The sequence below is a fragment of the Actinia tenebrosa genome, unplaced genomic scaffold (genome assembly GCF_029948245.1).
Source record: "Actinia tenebrosa isolate PJP-AT-01 unplaced genomic scaffold, QUT_ActTen_1.0 PGA_scaffold12__29_contigs__length_12842862, whole genome shotgun sequence".
NCBI lineage: Eukaryota > Metazoa > Cnidaria > Anthozoa > Actiniaria > Actiniidae > Actinia > Actinia tenebrosa.
Window position 1 is genome coordinate 4,161,183 of NW_028292572.1, and position 18,422 is coordinate 4,179,604.

Genomic DNA, 18,422 nt, shown 5'->3' on the forward strand with positions numbered 1-18,422 from the left:
TTCGATGTTTGGTTCCCGAGTTATGAAGGTTGAGTTTGTGTCACGCAATACCGTTACGTCTTTCTAAATAGCGATGAAAATATTAAAATAATTTACTTTAGTTGAAAGATTTTCCTTTAGACACGTTTAAAATATCTATTTAAAGTATGTGTAAGTGAAAAATAGTCAAACATATTAAATATTCCATCATTTTAAGCCTTTAGAATTTCGTCCGCCATGATGGTGTACCAACTTGGAACACCAAGATGGCCGCTCCATACATTTTAACCAAAAATTGCGTCATGTTTACTCGCCTATAGTTCCGCAACGAAATGCTTTACAGCCTTAAAATCTGGCCAGTATATGTAGTTTGGAACGCTTTACAAGAATATAAGACTTTTATTTCATTATAATGCGAATTTACGCTTTTGAATCTCATGATGACGTAGTACGTGAAAACCAAGAATAGGTTTTCTTCTCATTAAGAAACGTTTTTTCCCCACCTAATTAGTATATGTAATAGGACTCCATGCTGTCCAATTAAGAAATAATTGGCCACTTCGGAGTCATAAGTGGACTGTAATTTCTGTTTTATTGAGCCAAACGAAAAACTAATCATATCTCGAAAAAGACCTTACCAACTTTAGTATAGGTTCCAAATTGCAGACCATTTGGAGAAATACCCAATTTATGAGAGGTCTTGCAATTTACAAAGAATGTATGGGGATTTTGACCGTCGTCTCGCAAAACCATACATTTTCTGTTAATTTGATAAAACTTTGAAAAAATACTGTTCAGCTAGTATTTATCCAAACGTTTTAAAAATTGGTAAATTTGCTAATTCTTTTTGGTTGCCTTTCATGTGATAGGGTTCGCTTCGTAATTGGATAAATATTTCTTTGATTAGTACTCAATCCCCTGCTCAACTCCGAAATGGCTAATTGGACGAGAAAAATTGGACAAAATTGGACGAGGCAGTGACAGCATGGAGTCCCATTACCTATTGCGTCGCAATTCTGCCTCCCGGGTTCTGCCCGTCAGTTTTATTAAGTAAAGGCTTCGAATAAAACACTTATATGTGATCTCGCGCAAGAGCAGAGTAAAGCAGCTCATAACTTCAAACCACTTAGTTCATTCCAAGGATCCAGGAATTCCAGGATGTATTAAGGAAATTTGGGAGGGGGAGGGGGCGAGATTTTGCTCAGGAAAAACCTTCTTTTCAGTTGACATAAAAGCCGATCCTTAGTTAAAAGGTTCACAAGTCTGTTATTCACTGACCTTGTTACAATATAAGAACATTTTTTTAGATTCAAAAGCTCAACTATTCTATGTACTTTTATTAACATACTTACTATTTCATCATTTTGAGTAGAGCTCTTCTACGGGGACGGTTAAACCGACCTCAATTGAATAAATATGAAAAGACATCGACCGTGCCTTTGCCTTCTCACTGTAAACATTTGGGGACTTAAGCTTTCTTCTAATATTATCAGATGGCGTGATGTTTATAAGTGGTTTACAAAACACTGTCTCATACATAAGAACGTGTCTTTGCCTTCTCACTGTAAACATTTTTTATGGCGTGATGTTTATAAGTGGTTTACAAAACACTGGCTCATACCTATGACCGTGTCTTTGCCTTCTCACTATAAACATTTGGGGACTTAAGCTTTCTTCTAATATTATATGCTTATGATTACGCTTGCAGCCGACTCATTTTTTTAGCCCTCTCATACAATATTAATTTCTGCCTTCTCTTTCTTCTTTTTCTTCTCTCTTTACTTATTTGAGAATAACGCATTCCATGTTTTGTCACTTTCATGAACATCAAACTGCTGGATACTTAAGCTCGTATGCACCTGAAGGCTCAAGAATTGCGAACTCCATCCCGACAAAATAGTGCGGACAACGATTGACAAAGGTATAGTAATGTTTTGTTGTTTTAGGAACGTTCTTGCAATTCAGAACGAAAATAGCCTGATAATTGCTTAGCTTTTGAATCTTGAGTATCATCTTTTATTTTAGTTGCATTTGCAGTTTAGTTATATAAGGAAACGGCAAATTTTCCGTTGTTTTTATACATCATATTCAAAAATGTATACGAATTTGCCCCGATCAGCAACTTTCGAATTAATACGTCATGATTGCTGATTGTTTGTTTTGTGTAGAGTGCGGCGAAGGAAGCTCATAAGTAATGGCATGTCCTACTATCAATCAGAATGTCAAGGTACCGCATTTTCGACTAATCGTTCTCAGTGCATATGCATTTTTCAAGTAACCCATTACTAAACTGACGCACCATATCCTTATGTTTAAAGCCCAAGGAACACTTGCGTTCGTGGTTTTCAACGACATTCAATATTGGCTCCCTGGACTCCTTTATAAGTAAAGATGATATTTGGTGCAAATATCAGTCAAGCGCAATGGCACTCTTAGACAGGCAAACGTTTTTCTCGATGCTTGGAAACGTTTTATCGCAGACGTGTTTCATAGGTCGAGTGTTACCAGTTACTCGCAAAGGAAAGAAAGTGGGGTTCAGAGGCATCGAAGAAAAAGGAGAAGAATTTTCAGAAGAGCAGTTAACACAAAAACACCAACAGCCCATTTACGACATTCCACCTGTGATCTCTTCTTACCCTTTGGATATCGAGAAAAGCCCGGAAGAGCAGTCAAACCCAAGTACGCCAGACATCCCACCTGAGAACTACTTTAAAAGCGCTTCTGAGGTTGAGAGTGAAAGTAACTCAGAAAATGAGCAAGATGAAGAAGAAGATGAAGAAGAAGATTCTTTAGAATCAGAAAGTTTTTACTTGGAATTAGAACAAGAAAAAGAAGAAACCGACGTAGAAATCTCGTATTATGAGGTGTCTTCAGATTCAGAAAATGGTAAAATTGAAGACTCATCAAATGACGAATTTCTATTTGACGATTCTCTGACTTCTTCTTCAAGTGAAGACTTCTTTACATTTCACCACAAAAAGATTCAGAAGATGCGTTCTGCAAATCTTCCAGGAAAGCCAAAGACATTCATGGAGTATCTCTCTTCTTTTTTTGCCAAGAATACCTATGGCTATCAATATGCTGGGCCTATTTCTCCTCCGAACGATGCGCGAATGAGATCGTTCCTAGTTGCTTCATTTCCACCTTTCAAAGTCGGAAGCCTTTCGAAAAATACCACTTTACCAATTGCAACAAGCGGTGAACTCTTCCCACAGTTCACATACCGAGGTAAAAGCACCATAAGGTGCGAACTCTGCATTCCTCATCAGAAATGGGCACTGGAAAATCACAAAAGCCGCCATGTTATTAGATCAAAGACGGTGAACACACAGAGCATACTTGAAGGCAGCGCCAAACTCGAATTTTCTGGTGTTGTTCAAACAAAACAGCATTTTTATTCCAAGTATCACCAAGACGCCCTCCAGTTCTTAGAAAGTGAAGATGATAAAGATGCAATCCTAAACGATGATGCACCGAAAAGAATGAAAACAGAAGTCAATCCCAAAATCACGAGCTTCTTTACACTTTCTTTAAACGGGAAGGGACCTCTGGATCTCCAAAAATGCAAAAAGTTCAATGTTGCTACTTGTGGGACACAGAGGTCGTTAAACATTTCTTAAACGACAAGCAGATTCGCCGCACAACAGTCCTATCTCTTTTCAAGGAAATGAAATCTACAGGTGTATTGCGATGCTATAAATCAGTGATAGGACATGAGGACTGCTCAAGTTATAATGGTTGGAAAAAGAAGCATCCCCTTGATGCAGCTGACATAGTAGACAAAGCCAATAATTCTTCACGATCTCTTTTCATACCCCTATACCGAAAAATAACTGTGCATGGAAAAAGCATTGATATAGAAGGAGGGATCAAAAGCATTCACCCTCCATGCGAAGGTTATGCACTGTCGTATGGCGACCATCCTTTCATGTGTACCACTTGCGCAAGACAAGAGCGAGAGCTGATGGACACCATACGCCACCGTCAAAGTAGTGCCTACAAAGACTATGAGAACAGAATTGGTTTAGCGGGCTTTAACACCAGGTATGCTCGACGAATGGAGTTTGCGAGTGCCCTGTCGAAAGAAAAGCAAAAGAGACAGGAAGCGGAAAAAAAAGTCTTACAACTTATTAAAACTAAGCTGACACCCTTCGAATGGGAATCAAAACTACTTTCCTCCTGCCAGAACAAAGACGATTTTAAGTTTGCATTAGACTTGAATCGTCTCATGAACAGCGGTATTGCTAAATCCAATCCAATTCAAGTCCTTGTTCTTCGAAATCTTGTGTCGAAACTTCTAAAAAAGAACAATCACCATTATGTAGACTTGGTGAAGGATATTAGTGGTCTGTTTCGTAATGAGCTGGGGCCTGCAAACTATGCCATCTTGTCTGAAATTTTTGGACTAGCAAGAGTGACTACCGCTTCCAATCATGCAAAGACACAAATGCTTGATCCAGGGATTAATCAGTCAGCTTTGTCTAGTGCAGCCACTTTGTTTAAAGGGATGCCAGTTAACGAATCAAGTGACGGTGCTAGAGCTTTAAGATATCTTCAGCCTTACTTGAACAGAGATGGAAAAGTAGTTCTTCTAGGAAAGAGTTGGGACCCAGACGTCAAAAAATGGAACCAAGAGAATACGCGTCCTATTCCTAGACGAGATGTAAGCAAAGGAGACCCAGATGATTTTACCGCCCTAAAACGGTTTTCAGATGCCTTGGTCTCCTCCGAACAACTCTCAAAAACTGTTTCGGTGCATAATTTAGTTTCACTCACGTCACATGAAAAACCGACGGTAATTTACTCTATGTGGCCGACGCCAGACAGCGGGTATAAAGCACAACATTTGTTGAAATACTGGAAACATTTGAGATTTCTCGCGTTTTACGATGAAAATGGGAAGCCTAGACAGGTCCCCATAAATCTGATGGGCTTTTCCACTGATGCTGCTGGTTTTTCTTTGTCAGCCGCTATCCACTTGATGACGCCAAGCCACAATGAACTCAACAAGAGAGTAGTTTTTCTTGGTCTTGGTGAGAGCGATGAACGATTTCTTGCTCCTTACTTTTGGTCCCTTCCTTCCATAGCCTATCTTGACTATGATCATGCACAAAGATTGTTCCTTAAGAACCTCAAATATGAAACGCGTGAGCTTACCTTTTGGAAAGATGGAAAGAAAACTACTCGGCTGGCCACAGTCAATCATCTTAAAGATCTTCGTAGGAAATGTGAAGAGCTAGGAATGGATTGTGGATTTAACGCTATGGATCTTGTTCTAATATATTTCTTTGACCAGAATTCCGACGCATGTGAAAGACTTTTCACCCTACGAACTGCGGATCTTCTCGATGAGTTCATCCCAGGCTCACAAGCAACAAGCCTATATATAAGAGCAGTTTATCATCTTATGGAACCATTTAGGAAAGCTGACTTTGGATACCCAGGAGATGTACAGTGTTCAATATCATGTGCCATCACGATCTTACGTCTTTGGAAGAAATGTCTCGAATTACAGAAGCTGCGCCTGCATGCAAGTCCTGGTGCTAAACATGATCCAGCGAAAAGAGGACATTTCATTACTTATGGATGTTACTCTTCAGCAGAAGTTTTGTTTGCGGCTGCAACCGCTCACCAACTAGCAATGTTCATGCATTTCAAAGATCTAGGCCCATATTTTGCCTCGCCAAATCTTTCAGGCACAAAGACCACTGAACGCATCATAAGCGAAATGCAAGGAAAGACCAATGAGATTCAAACACTCGACGCCCAGCCATCTTATGTTGATATGCTGCACAGAAGTTCCAGCGTACAGTACAACTTGAACGTGAAGCAAAAACTTGCAGGAGCTGGAATCAATGTCAAGTCTAGTTCAAAACGTCGCCGTCTTGCATTTGGATTTAAAAACAACAAAGAAGAAGCTTCTAAGAAATCTGGTTACGACTACCCTGCCAGCTACAGTGACTTTTTACTGGAACAAAAAGAATCTCACCGCAAGGGAGTAAGTATGGGACAGAAATTATTTGAAACCTACATGCCGTCAGCATGCGTAGAACTTCTGAAGCGCGCTAAATCTTGGGAAACCCCTTACACTTTTAAGCACCCAGACAACATGATTATAGCAAAGAATCCCGTGAACAAGGATTACAACAAGCTAAAAGAGTCTTTCCATAGTGACGAAAGTACTATCAACAAGGAAGTAGAAGCAGCACTCGAGAGTGAAAACGACGAGAGCGAATGTGTAGCAACATTACATCTCGAACATCGCGAAGACATTGACTTCAGTGCAGCTGAAGAAGCCGAAGACGAAAGTATGGAGGAATCTTATCTAAAAAAGCAGGATAAAAAGTGGAAAATTTCAAAGCGTGATACGAAAGGAATTACAATGATCCATATTAGGCAAGCAGTAAAGCTTGTTTTACCAAGGGAATACATATCAAGATCGAGGAACAAAAGACATGTAGCTGCTAAGTATCTCCCTAGAAAGGCCCCATTAAATCCTGAACACAACATCGTAAGATTCTGCGACATTGCCCTTAAAGCAGTTGTCAAGGGGAAGAAGTACTATGACATTGGAAGAATAGAAGCTATTCAATCCTTCGATGGATCAGACGTAGCTAGCTTTCAACTAAAGCTCAATGCTTCAGTGAGACTTAGGTGCTCCATTTATGATTATGATGATGATGAAGAAGAAGAAGAGATGTATGCCATTAAAAATGAAGTGATCCTTACTCCATGGAAAAGTGCATCCTCTGTTCTAGGCCCTGTTGAGCTTTTACCACATGCTTCCGTAAAAGACCTTTTCACCCTCCATTCCAATTCCCGCAAAATGCTTAATGACATGGGATTCTCTCAACGCCCTACAGCATGTAATCCGCCACAAGCTCTGCATGATGATGAAGAAGATGACGATGAAAACAAATCATCTAGTTCAGTTGAAGATGGCTTCTACGAAGTTGAAGAAATAACTGAACGCAGGTTGAACAAAGATGGTCTTTATGAGTATAGGGTGCGTTTCAAAAACTATGGTCCGGAAGATGACATGTGGCTACCAGCTTCTTCCTTCAATGGTGCCATAGAATTTTCCTCCACGTCAAGATTTGGCAGAAAAAGGAAACATGTAGTAGATCCTTCAAAATATTCCCAGGAGCCACTTCATTCTAAGCAACGACTCGAAGGAGATATTAAGAAAACAAACCACAAGCAAAAATGTCAAGAAAAAAAGCCCGTCTGCAAGTTCGAGTAAAAAGTCCTTGAGCCGGATGTCAAAAGAAGTGCAGGCATCAAGACCCAGTCATCGCGGAAACGAAACTCGGTTCGGCGCCAAACGACGAAGGAAGATAAAGGACGTTTATTCCGGAAGGACTTAATCTTAAAGAAAAGAAAACCAAATAGCACAATAAACATAACATTCGTTGATGAAAATGACATTCCTCTTTTGGTAGATAGCTCGACTGTATCGTCCTCTTGCAGTATAACACGACAAAACTTCGAAAGTTCTGATATCCACTCCCAAGAAGACGAAGATCATAGTCCCATCGTAATTTCTGATGACGAATGTGAGGCATTTGACAAACGAAACAGTTCGGAAAAGAAAGTTCGTAATCCTCTAGAAATGTTTGATGACGATTGTGATGTTCTGGATACAACAACCATCCAAGAAGATGACGGATTCATTCATGATCTATTGCGCAACGACGATAACTTCAGAACCCCTCGACGAATCCTGGCCGAAGCACACGTTCCGCCAGTGGATATATCACTAGACCTGCCATTCGTGATAAAAGAAAAAGCGACAACATTCACAGACCCTTTGACGTTGTCTTCCATCCCACCTAAGTCAAGACTAGAAGATGCTTTAAACTGCTTGAGAAATAAAAAAGGAAAGGAAAATTTAGCAATGTCCATCGATGGGTTTGGAAGTTTTTCTATGAAAGGATTGTTAACACTGCTAAGATACCATCGCATGATAGACCTAAAAGACGAGGTACAGACAGAACTAAAGTGGATCGACGATACGTTTACGCGATATCCAAAGCAAGACCGCGATATGGTGATTAAAGCACTATTAGACAGATGGAATTTAGAGGAAACGTTCGTTGCCAGGTCATCGGACTACTGTATCACGTCTCAAGAGCTATCAAGGCTTTGTGGCGAGAGATATCACTCGACGAAAAAATGGATTTGTCATGTAGGCAAACATATAGACAAATATATGGGCAAATATCATATTTGACTAATAGTAGACAATATTTGCCCAATGACTGTATATGATATGTACCTACACATTTATCCCATGGGCACAGATGGCAAAGTCCGTATGGCCCAGTAAAATCCCAAACGGCAAATATATAGCAGATATCATATCATCCATACATTTACCCGGTAGTAAATGTGAATGCTCATTTGATATGTGCACGTATTTGCCCAGCCCGTATATGTGTTTTATGCCTTACGTATACCCTGTGTTTCCCCAGGCCGTATATGTGATTCATGCCTTACATATACCCTGTATTTTCCCAGGTCGTATATGTGATTCATGCCTTACATATACCCTGTATTTTCCCAGGCCGTATATGTGATTCATGCCTTACATATACCCTGTATTTTCCCAGGCCGTATATGTGATTTATGCCTTACATATACCCTGTGTTTGCCCAGGCCGTATATGTGATTAATGCCTTACATATACCCTGTCTTTGCCCAGGTCGTATATGTGATTTATGCCTTACATATACCCTGTGTTTCCCCAGGCCGTATATGTGATTTATGCCTTACATATACCCTGTATTTTCCCAGGCCGTATATGTGATTTATGCCTTACATATACCCTGTGTTTGCCCAGGCCGTATATGTGATTTATGCCTTACTTATACCCTGTATTTGCCCAGGCCGTATATGTGATTCATGCCTTACATATACCCTGTATTTTCCAAGGTCGTATATGTGATTTATGCCTGACATATAACCTGTGTTTGCCCAGGCCGTATATGTGATTAATGCCTTACGTATACCCTGTCTTTGCCCAGGTCGTATATGTGATTAATGCCTTACATATACCCTGTATTTTTCCAGGCCGTATATGTGATTTATGCCTTACATATACCATGCGATATGCTCTGACCGTATATGTGATTAATGCCCCCTTAATGCCTTAGATGTACCAGCGCGTCTTAGCCATATTTGCTCAGTTGAATTATGCTCATCATATTTGCTAAATTTAACTATGTTATCAGTCTTCAGCTATTGTCACTTATGGCAGGCCAAAAAAAATAGAAACGATATATGCCGTGACAACCACCTCATACTTTAAACATAGCTAACCTATGTTAAGAAGCAGGAAAAAAGACATAAATCATACTGAAAAATTTTTATTGTGAATTTCCTTTTCTTGACGACTGATTAACTATGAACAATTTGTTAACTACAACTAATTGAAAATGCTAGTTCTGTAAATTAATTATAGGTGTTTGATTCATCTTGTGACAGAATTTGTGAAAGAAGATCATAATATATTTAGTTGTCAATCGATCTTTGGCTTATGTACGATTCTTTTTAGATATTCTGTAGTAGTACACTTCATTTATAACTGCAAAAATTTAATTAAGGACACCGAACGTGGTTGGGTTTCTACGAGTTTTATGAATTAAATCTTGTGTCACTGTTCCTCCGTTCCTTTGGCCTGATTTCTAGGGTTTTCGTTCTTCTTTCGATTATTTGAACATTATACTTGTTTACTTGAAGAAATCCAAAGGTCAATAGGCTTAAATAGCCGCTGCTATACCGTTTGACCTTTGGATTTCTTCAAGTAAACGAGTATAACGTTCAAGTAATCGAAAGAAGAACGAAAACCCTAGAAATCAGGCCAAAGGAACGGAGGAACAGTGACACAAGATTTAATTCATAAAACTCGTAGAAACCCCAACCACGTTCGGTGTCCCAGTGCCCTTGATTTGATAAAAACCTTTAGGCTCTCAATGCCCATTCGGGACCTCCAGATAGCGTTGGGCGTCTTGACGGCTCTCCGATTTTCCACTTCAAAAGCATGGTGAGACTGCGCTCTGACAGCCTCCTTTTTGCTTTTCGGTCCATGCTTTCCATGAACTGGTTAGCTAGGGGGCTTCTCCATGCCAGAGGGTGTTTTATTAAAACTTTACTCTGCTTAGTAGGGCCCCCTTCGTTATCAGAGCCACTGTCCGCTGTATCGTCATCAGCCTGGTCATCCGCCTCTGACATCGACTCCTCTGATGACATATACTCCAGTTTCATAATTGCCTTGACTTTCTCTTTGTCCCCTGGTGATAGCGAGGTTGACAAGTCCGCTGCCTTGGATCTGGATTTTAGGAGCTAAAAGAAAAAAGAAAAAAGAAAAAAAAAAACCACCGTCAGTCAAAGTTTCTTATTAAACAAAGTCATAATCGTTGCAAATTCAGTTTACTCACATTTTGTTTTCTTTGTGTTTTCCGCTGCATCTTTTGATGCCTTCCAAGGGCCCCTGAACGCTCTCTTTTGTTTCTCTTTCTCCTCGTCAGAAAGTGACTTTTAAGGGCAGCTGAAATTACATCAAGTACCCATATATTAAAACTTGAGACAAAATTTGTTAGAAATGTTGGCATTTGGCCGACAATTACTCCTTTAGCATCCATTTGTTTTTGCTTTGTTTTGTTTTGTTTCGTTTTTTTTTTTTTTTTTTTTTTTCCCATGTTATTTTATTTCAAACTGCTTCCCCTCCCTTCGGCATTTGAATATTTATAAAAGGATTTCGTTACCCCCTCCCCCCCCCCCCCGACCACCACCCCCATCCTTTGTCCTCACCCCTCCCCCCCGGGTTAACTTTGATAGGTGCATAAGGCCTTTCGCACTTCGTAATATAAAATACATAAATACCTTCTAACTCGACGGCAGAGACATCCTTATGAACATTCAGAACTCTATCCCTTATTGCGTTATTAATCTGTTCGTTGACGTCATCTCTGAAACTAATTAGGAAATACCATATTTGAGTGGTAAGTGGAAACTTAATATGGAAAGTAACTATGGATGATTCAGACAATATCATTTTTATTAAATTTTCATACTTACGCTTTAGTAAAATCCCATATAAGAGGGTTTTCTTCCCTGTCCCGTAATTTCTTTGCTACCAAGCGTACTTCAGACTGTAATAACATAATATAATTCATTAAAATCATAAGATGTACCTTAAGTTATTCTTAGACATAGTAATAATGTTTTCATTATTTTTATGGCTGTGATTGTATAATATTGGGGAAAAAATCGAAATCAAATCAATTCCTTTACAAAAAAGGAAATTATCATTATCATTCAGTGTCTTGTTATTGGAAATCAATAGTAAAGTTTGGTAGCATTAACCACTGCCATGGCGGGTTTCCCGCCAATTTTAGTATTGCATAAATTATACCGCTACATAATTATACCAACTACTCTTCGCGCCAAGAATTCCCAGTAAAATTATCAATAAAAATAGCTTGCTTTTTTAAATATTGCCACTTTACTTACTGCAACAGCCTTTGAGACAGTAATCTTGGTCTTGCTGTTGTCCTTATTCTGCTGGCTTTCTTTTAAGGCCGCTAGTATTTGGCGGTTTTGTTCTTGCAGTTCTTTAAACTGTTTTACAATCGTTTCGAAATTTGAAGAAATTTCTTCTTTTTCGCTGTCGGGGTCAACGTTCTCATTCTCGCTTGTTGCTTGCAATAGGCGATTTCTGTGTTCTCTTAGCACATCCTCGTTACCACCAGGGACAGAGGGAATAAGTATATTAAGCCTTTGAGAATTGGCGCCATTTTCAGTATGTCTACTGCTTGTACTGGTAGTTGCAGTAACAGAATGGATTGGCATTGGGCGTCCTGGTAAAGGTGTAGATGTTCTTCCCATTTTTTGATCGCGACGAATGAACGCAATTTATAAGCAAAGATATAGAATGTGCGGGAAACTAGATGACCGACAGAGTTTGTTACCTGTTTGTGACCAAAAGGCGAATGAACGAATAAGTACATCCACTGAACAAATCTACCCCCTATCTATCACGGCGTATCACGTGACTTGTGATGACATATACGTTCATATAATGAAGTCTAATAATAAAAAAAGGAATAACTGTCTTATAAAAATGCTGAAGTTGTATCCAGGATTCATGTTAAGTAATATATCTATTATCTTAAAGCTATTTGCTCCATTTTATAAAGTTATGAAATTTTTTCTAAAGCCTAGATTCACGAAATATCATTGCAATAAACTTGATTAGCTTCTAGCTCTAAAACCATCGTACCATTATCTGCCGCCAACAGTGACAGCTCTAAGGAAAAGGGTGCGGTAATAAAGATCCGGCGTGCTTTTGTCCAATGGCATGTGGTTGATGGACGTGGAACTTTATTACGCTGGAATATGGCTTTTAGTCATTCAAAATGCTTGGATTTTGAGTAATTATCCCAATGATACACACCGTCTTTTTAATTATATAGTTCTGGAAAACAAAATGTCTTCTGCGATGTCAAAGCGTTATCATTGCTTTCATTGTAACGAAGATCTACATTACAGAGTATTTTGCCGTCACAAAGAAGAATTTTATGATCCTTTAACAAATCAATGGCAATTACAGCGGAATGACGACGAAGACTCAAATGATAGTATTTTCACTCACGAGATTGACGGCCAGAACGACACTTCTTCTAATGACTACAGCGAGATAAACGTTTTGGACCAAACTGATCAAGACTCCTCTGATGTGCCAAATACAAACCAACCATCAAGTGACGAATTCTTACCAGCTACTTCACAAAAAGGTATTGATGTTATACGTTTATTTGATGATTAGATTATATAATCTTTAAATGTTAAAGTCAAACTGCATATAGATAAAAGACTGAATCTTTAACAAGCGGCTGATTTGCACATGATCTAGCTCCCCTATTGGATTTACTACCAAGCATTAGTGTTATTGAAGCGAGATTAAGTTAGAGGTACAAATGATTCTTTTCTATTTCTATCTTAGCCTCGTTTTCACCGTTACTTTTAAGAAGGGTGCATTATTAAGTAATCGGCTTATGGTTGCCATCAAAACCTCAGTGTTCATTCAGAAAGGTTCATTCAAAGAGTTTATAAAATCATAGCTAGAGATAACTCATTTAAAACGCCAAAAAGAATTTACTATGTTCAAATGGATATTGCTGTACATTTTCGTCTCCAAATCAATTCATGACTGTGGTCATCCTGAGATAGCATGGTATCCGGCAAAACATGTTTGTCAAGTTAGAGAAATACAATTATAAGTAATTTATTTAATATGTCTCTTGGGTTTTTTATTTTCGATTTATCATTTTTCTTTCACGAATTATAAATTGTTGTTTTGCTGACTTAGAAATTTATATTTTATTTTCAATGGAAATCATTTATTTTCAGAGCAAAATTTGGGTCAAAATTATGCATTTAGGGACCGGTCATTATTTAAGTTGGAGGGGGGGGGGGGGGGGGGAGTGGGGGGGGGGGGGGGGTGGAGGAGAAATTGTCAGTGAGGCAAAAAAATTTCAAGGCCCCCCCTTTGAAGGCATCCAAGTTTATTGAAAACCCCCCATGGATTGTAGTAAAAAATTTAAAAATTTTCCCTAAAAGTCATTTTTAAATTCCAAGACCCCCCATTTTTCACTAGCAAAAATTTCAGGCCCCCCCCCCCCCCCAATTTTTTCTTCCCCCCCCCCCCCCCAACTTAAATAATGACCGGTCCCTTAGCCCATGAGGTTTTTTTTACTGACATTTTTTTTCTAGTATTATAATGGTTTCAGACTTTATCTTATACTATGTTGCAGTTATACAATGCCGAATGAATAAAATACATCGTATTTGCTTATGTTTAAAGGAGACGGAATATATAACTTTGAGGAAGAAGATCAAGTGTTTTGGGATGACAAGTCGGACAGTGAATCTGACCATGAAGAGATAAGAGGAAATGAAAGAAGGAGATTGGTTGAAACTTGGGATATTGATATCGAAGACCTAGAAAGAGATTTTGAACAATCTAGTGCAGAAATAAGCGTTGCCGTCGAAGCAAGTTCCCGAGTGACCCTTATTAACTAGATTGCCTTGTTTGTGTGCTTTTGGTCTGCATACTTTTCTGTACCAGACCGAGGCATTGATATTCTCCTCGCCTTTTTTAAAGCGATTTTTCAGGTTTTGTGTGAGCTTTCGCCAATCATTTTCCCAACCGCAGTATTGGTTTTCCCGAGCTCCTTCAAACTCTTGAAAAATTATCTTTCTTTTAAAGATAAGCATTCAGAGTATGTTGTTTGTCCGAAATGCGACACCCTATACCGTTTTCAAGACTGCATAACAACAAGATTCGGGCGTGTCATTGCTAAACCATGTTCTCACATTGCTTTTCCGAATCACCGTCAATTGTTTCGCCGCACACCTTGTGGAGCGGAATTGCTTAAGGAAATTCGTTTGAAAAATGGACAGACGAAATTGTACCCACGTAAAGTTTATTGTTATAAAAGCATCAGAGAGACTCTAACTCACTTTATTAAGCGACCAGACTTTGTACAAAAATGTGAGATTTGGAGAAATCGGAATGTACCGGATGATATTTTAGTTGATATTTACGATGGCCAAGTGTGGAAAGATTGGCAATATTTTAACAGCACTCCTTTCCTTGCCCAGCCTAATAATTATGCTTTTATGCTGAATGTTGACTGGTTTCAGCCTTTTAAGCACAGTGTCTATAGCGTTGGAGTCATATATATGGTCCTCCTAAATCTTCCGAGAAAAGAAAGGTACAAAGAGGAAAACGTAATAATAGTTGGGATAATACCTGGTCCACACGAGCCCAAATTGAATATCAATACGTACTTACAACCACTTGTAGCCGAATTGAACTTATTGTGGCACGAAGGCATCCAAGTTCGGCCTCATGGGAGTAGAACAGCAAGATGTTTTCGAGCTGCCCTCCTTTGTATTGCTTGTGACATTCCTGCACTAAGAAAAGTTTGCGGTTTCTTCTGAGGATGTACTGCTCACCGAGGGTGCTCAAAGTGCACAAGATTTTTTCCCGGAGATGTTAGTAGCATGAATTTTTCAGGTTTCGAAGATGACAATACACCAAGGACAAATGAAGAGCACCGAAGAGAGGCTCAGAAAATACTCAATGCAACAACCGCTGATGAACGAAACCAAATTGAAACTTCCACTGGAACAAGATATTCTGAACTCTTACAGTTGCCTTACTTCGATTGTACTCGTTACCATGTTGTTGATCCTATGCACAATTTGTTTTTAGGGACAGCAAAACATTTAATGAAAAATGTATGGCTAAATGCTGAAACGCCAATTGTTTCTAAAGAAAATTTGAATAAAATCCAGGAAAAGGTAGATGACGTCAAAGCACCATCATTTATTGGGCGTCTCCCGAAAAAGATATCAACATCGTTTGGAGGATTTACTGCTGATCAGTGGAAAACATGGACTCTCTTGTATTCTGTATTCTGCATTTGGAATATCGTTCCAACAGATGATTTGGAGCTGTGGAGGTTATTCGTATTGTCCTGCTTTCACCTTTGCTCTCCACTTATTACAACTGAAGAGCTACAAGAAGGACATGATTACCTAGTGGAATTTTGTAAATCGTTTGAAAAAAGATATGGAAAGGAACGTGTTACGCCAAACATGCATCTACACCTGCACCTCAAACAATGTATTTTAGATTACGGGCCTGTATATTCATTTTGGCTTTTCAGCTTCGAACGTTTCAATGGGATTTTAGGAGCGTTTCGAACTAACAATAGATCTGTTGAAATACAAATCATGAGAAAATTTCTCCAAAAGCATGAACTAAGAGATATCCCTTTACCAGAGAGATTTCGAGAAACTTTCCAACCAGTATTTCAACTTCTTCAGGAGGCACAACAAGTAGGAACACTTGGCGAAAGCATCCCATCAATACCATCAACACTTAATCTTTCAGTTGGTCAAGTACTACGTTGCTAGAGTGGAGCAATATGAATGCATACTCATGTTTTTCACCTCGATCCATTGATGTTCTTGATGATGACTATACAGAATATCTCTTTAAAGCTTATGAAACAATTTTACCTCAACACTCGGTCATTGAATGTGTTACCGATACGTTTGAGAGAGTTAGTACCATTGGATATTCGGGGACAAAGCTAGGGTCCTCTGACTCTAGACTGGAACGTTCTTCCTTCATTCTTGCAAGTTGGTGTGGCCAATATAGTGGCAGTATTGAGACCGATTCATTTGACTTGCGCCCCGGTGTTGTCGATTTCTTTCTTAAACAAACCATTATAATTGATGGCAAGCAGGAATCATTGTGTATGGCAAAGGTTCGATGGTATCAGCGACATCCAGAAAGACACAGGATTGGCAGACCACATGAAATTTGGTGCAGAAACTTGTTTGAAATGGAAGGGCCCTCTACATTCATACCCATACAAAGGATACACAGCCAGTTTGTTGCTGCTTACGATGTTATTGACAAAGAAAGAGTATTAATTGTTTGTCCTTTACAACGTAAATTGTACGGATGATGGAGATGACAGTAAAGTATCATCCAGGAAAAATATTCAAAGCTATCAAAAATAAACTGTTTGAACTGTGCATCAGTAACTAGATAGTCAAAATGAAAATTGAATGAATTATTTGATGACTTTAAAATTAGATGAATTAAAATAATTATGAATGAAATTGCATATATTGCCAATAAAAAAGATGAATTCATATGTTTAGACTAAACAAAATTGATGCTTCAAATAATATTACAGATGTTAGCGGTTTGAAATGCAGCTCATGAGGTTAATGGGTTAATGAGTTTTCTTATTGTCACTGGAAAAAACGCATATACGACTTACGCATATTATAAATACATCGTCCGCGTATTTTCCTGTGTGTATCAACGCATATAACCTCTCCTTCATGACATCAAAGCAAAACAATGATTGAATTAATGTGGTCGCAACATTGATGTCATGCGTTAGGAGAAAAAATTGACACATATGACTGAGATGGACCTGCATGCACTCCCCCCTCGTAAGTCGTAAAAACAAGCCAACATCCATTATAATTCAGTTGAAAAATTATTGATTTGTTTTGAAAAGTTTTGATTGCAATGAATTGAAACGGAAACCTCACATCGGATATACTCAGTTTGGGGTATTGTATTTGCTCCCCAGGTAAATATGGGGCAAAGCCTAGTGCAAAGTTGATTTCATATGTGCCCTTCATTTGACAATAGGGCAAATATAGGGCAAAAACGGTTATCATATATCCCCACTGGGTAAATGCGTCTAAACTAAGGGCAAATATATAACATATTTACCCATGTGTTCAGATGTATGGCAAAGCAATGGCAAATTTATTAGAAATTTACCCCGACCTTTGCCTGCATAGGCAAATGTATGGGCAAATATAGAGCACCATATTTGCACAACATTTGCCAAGTGGACATATGATGACCAAATCCATTATTTCGTCGAGTGTATCTTTCTGATGAAATGATTCATTTCTTCATTCAAGTGTTTTGCCAAAGAGCAAATAAAGCAATATCCAGGGACAAATTTGCTCTATTGCCATCCTTTGTTACTGCCAGAGATGTCCAAACAAATATTTTATCACGAGTGTGCAGGATATACAACATTAAAGACACTGACGTTTTCTTTTTGCCTGTCTATATCAGCGAATGTCACTGGGGGCTAGCTGTGTTTTATGTTGAAGAACAAACAGTACGTTGTGATGATGGCTTGCACCTCCCTTTGCCCGCTGCATACATCAAAAGTTGCAAGAACACCCTTAAAACACTGCTTGACTTGTCTGGACGTGTGGAGTTTCATCCAAAGAAATGGAAATTTGAGCAATTTGTCAGTCCCATGCCAGATCAGCCCTCAAAAAGTAATACTAACGTTAACAGAGGGCACGGAAGTTGCGGCGTGGGAGTGGTATGTTGTGTACAAGATATATGCGACGGAAAAACTGAATTCCAATGGTCCTTTAATGAAGCACGTCATCTTAGAGCAAATTTAATGATTGATATCGTAAAATACAGTGAGTGACTTGGTTTTCACTGATGATGCTTGCTATAATGACTGGGTCTTCTTGGTAATGCATCTTCTTCTTCTCCGTTCGTCATCGATTTAAGAACTGTGCCTTTCCTGGCATTTTAATTCGCTCACAGTGACTGGGTCTTCTTGGTAATGCATCTTCTTCTTCTCCGTTCGTCATCAATTTAAGAACTGTGCCTTTCCTGGCATTCTAATTCGCTCACAGTGACTGGGTCTTGTTGGTAATGCATCTTCTTCTTCTCCGTTCGTCATCGATTTAAGAACTGTGCCTTTCCTGGCATTCTAATTCGCTCACAGTGACTGGGTCTTGTTGGTAAATGCATCTTCTTCTTCTCCGTTCGTCATCGATTTAAGAACTGTGCCTTT

The 18,422-nt window shown here is 38.9% G+C and overlaps 2 protein-coding genes across 2 annotated transcripts; one reads left to right on the top strand and one right to left on the bottom strand.

The window, feature by feature from the left end:
- Nucleotides 1-9,714: 9,714 nt before the first annotated feature.
- LOC148912008 (uncharacterized) lies at nt 9,715-11,868 on the bottom strand. The gene is made up of 5 exons (XM_089028216.1): nt 11,494-11,868; nt 11,059-11,132; nt 10,864-10,955; nt 10,419-10,528; nt 9,715-10,323 (listed from the first exon to the last, which is right to left on the bottom strand). Exons 1-5 carry the CDS (start codon nt 11,866-11,868, stop codon nt 9,943-9,945), a joined length of 1,032 nt encoding a protein of 343 aa, XP_088884342.1. The 3' UTR covers nt 9,715-9,942.
- A 472-nt stretch (nt 11,869-12,340) lies between these two features.
- On the top strand, nt 12,341-14,972 carry LOC148912009 (uncharacterized). The gene is made up of 2 exons (XM_089028217.1): nt 12,341-12,776; nt 13,847-14,972. Exons 1-2 carry the CDS (start codon nt 12,341-12,343, stop codon nt 14,062-14,064), a joined length of 654 nt encoding a protein of 217 aa, XP_088884343.1. The 3' UTR covers nt 14,065-14,972.
- The last annotated feature ends 3,450 nt before the right edge of the window (nt 14,973-18,422 follow it).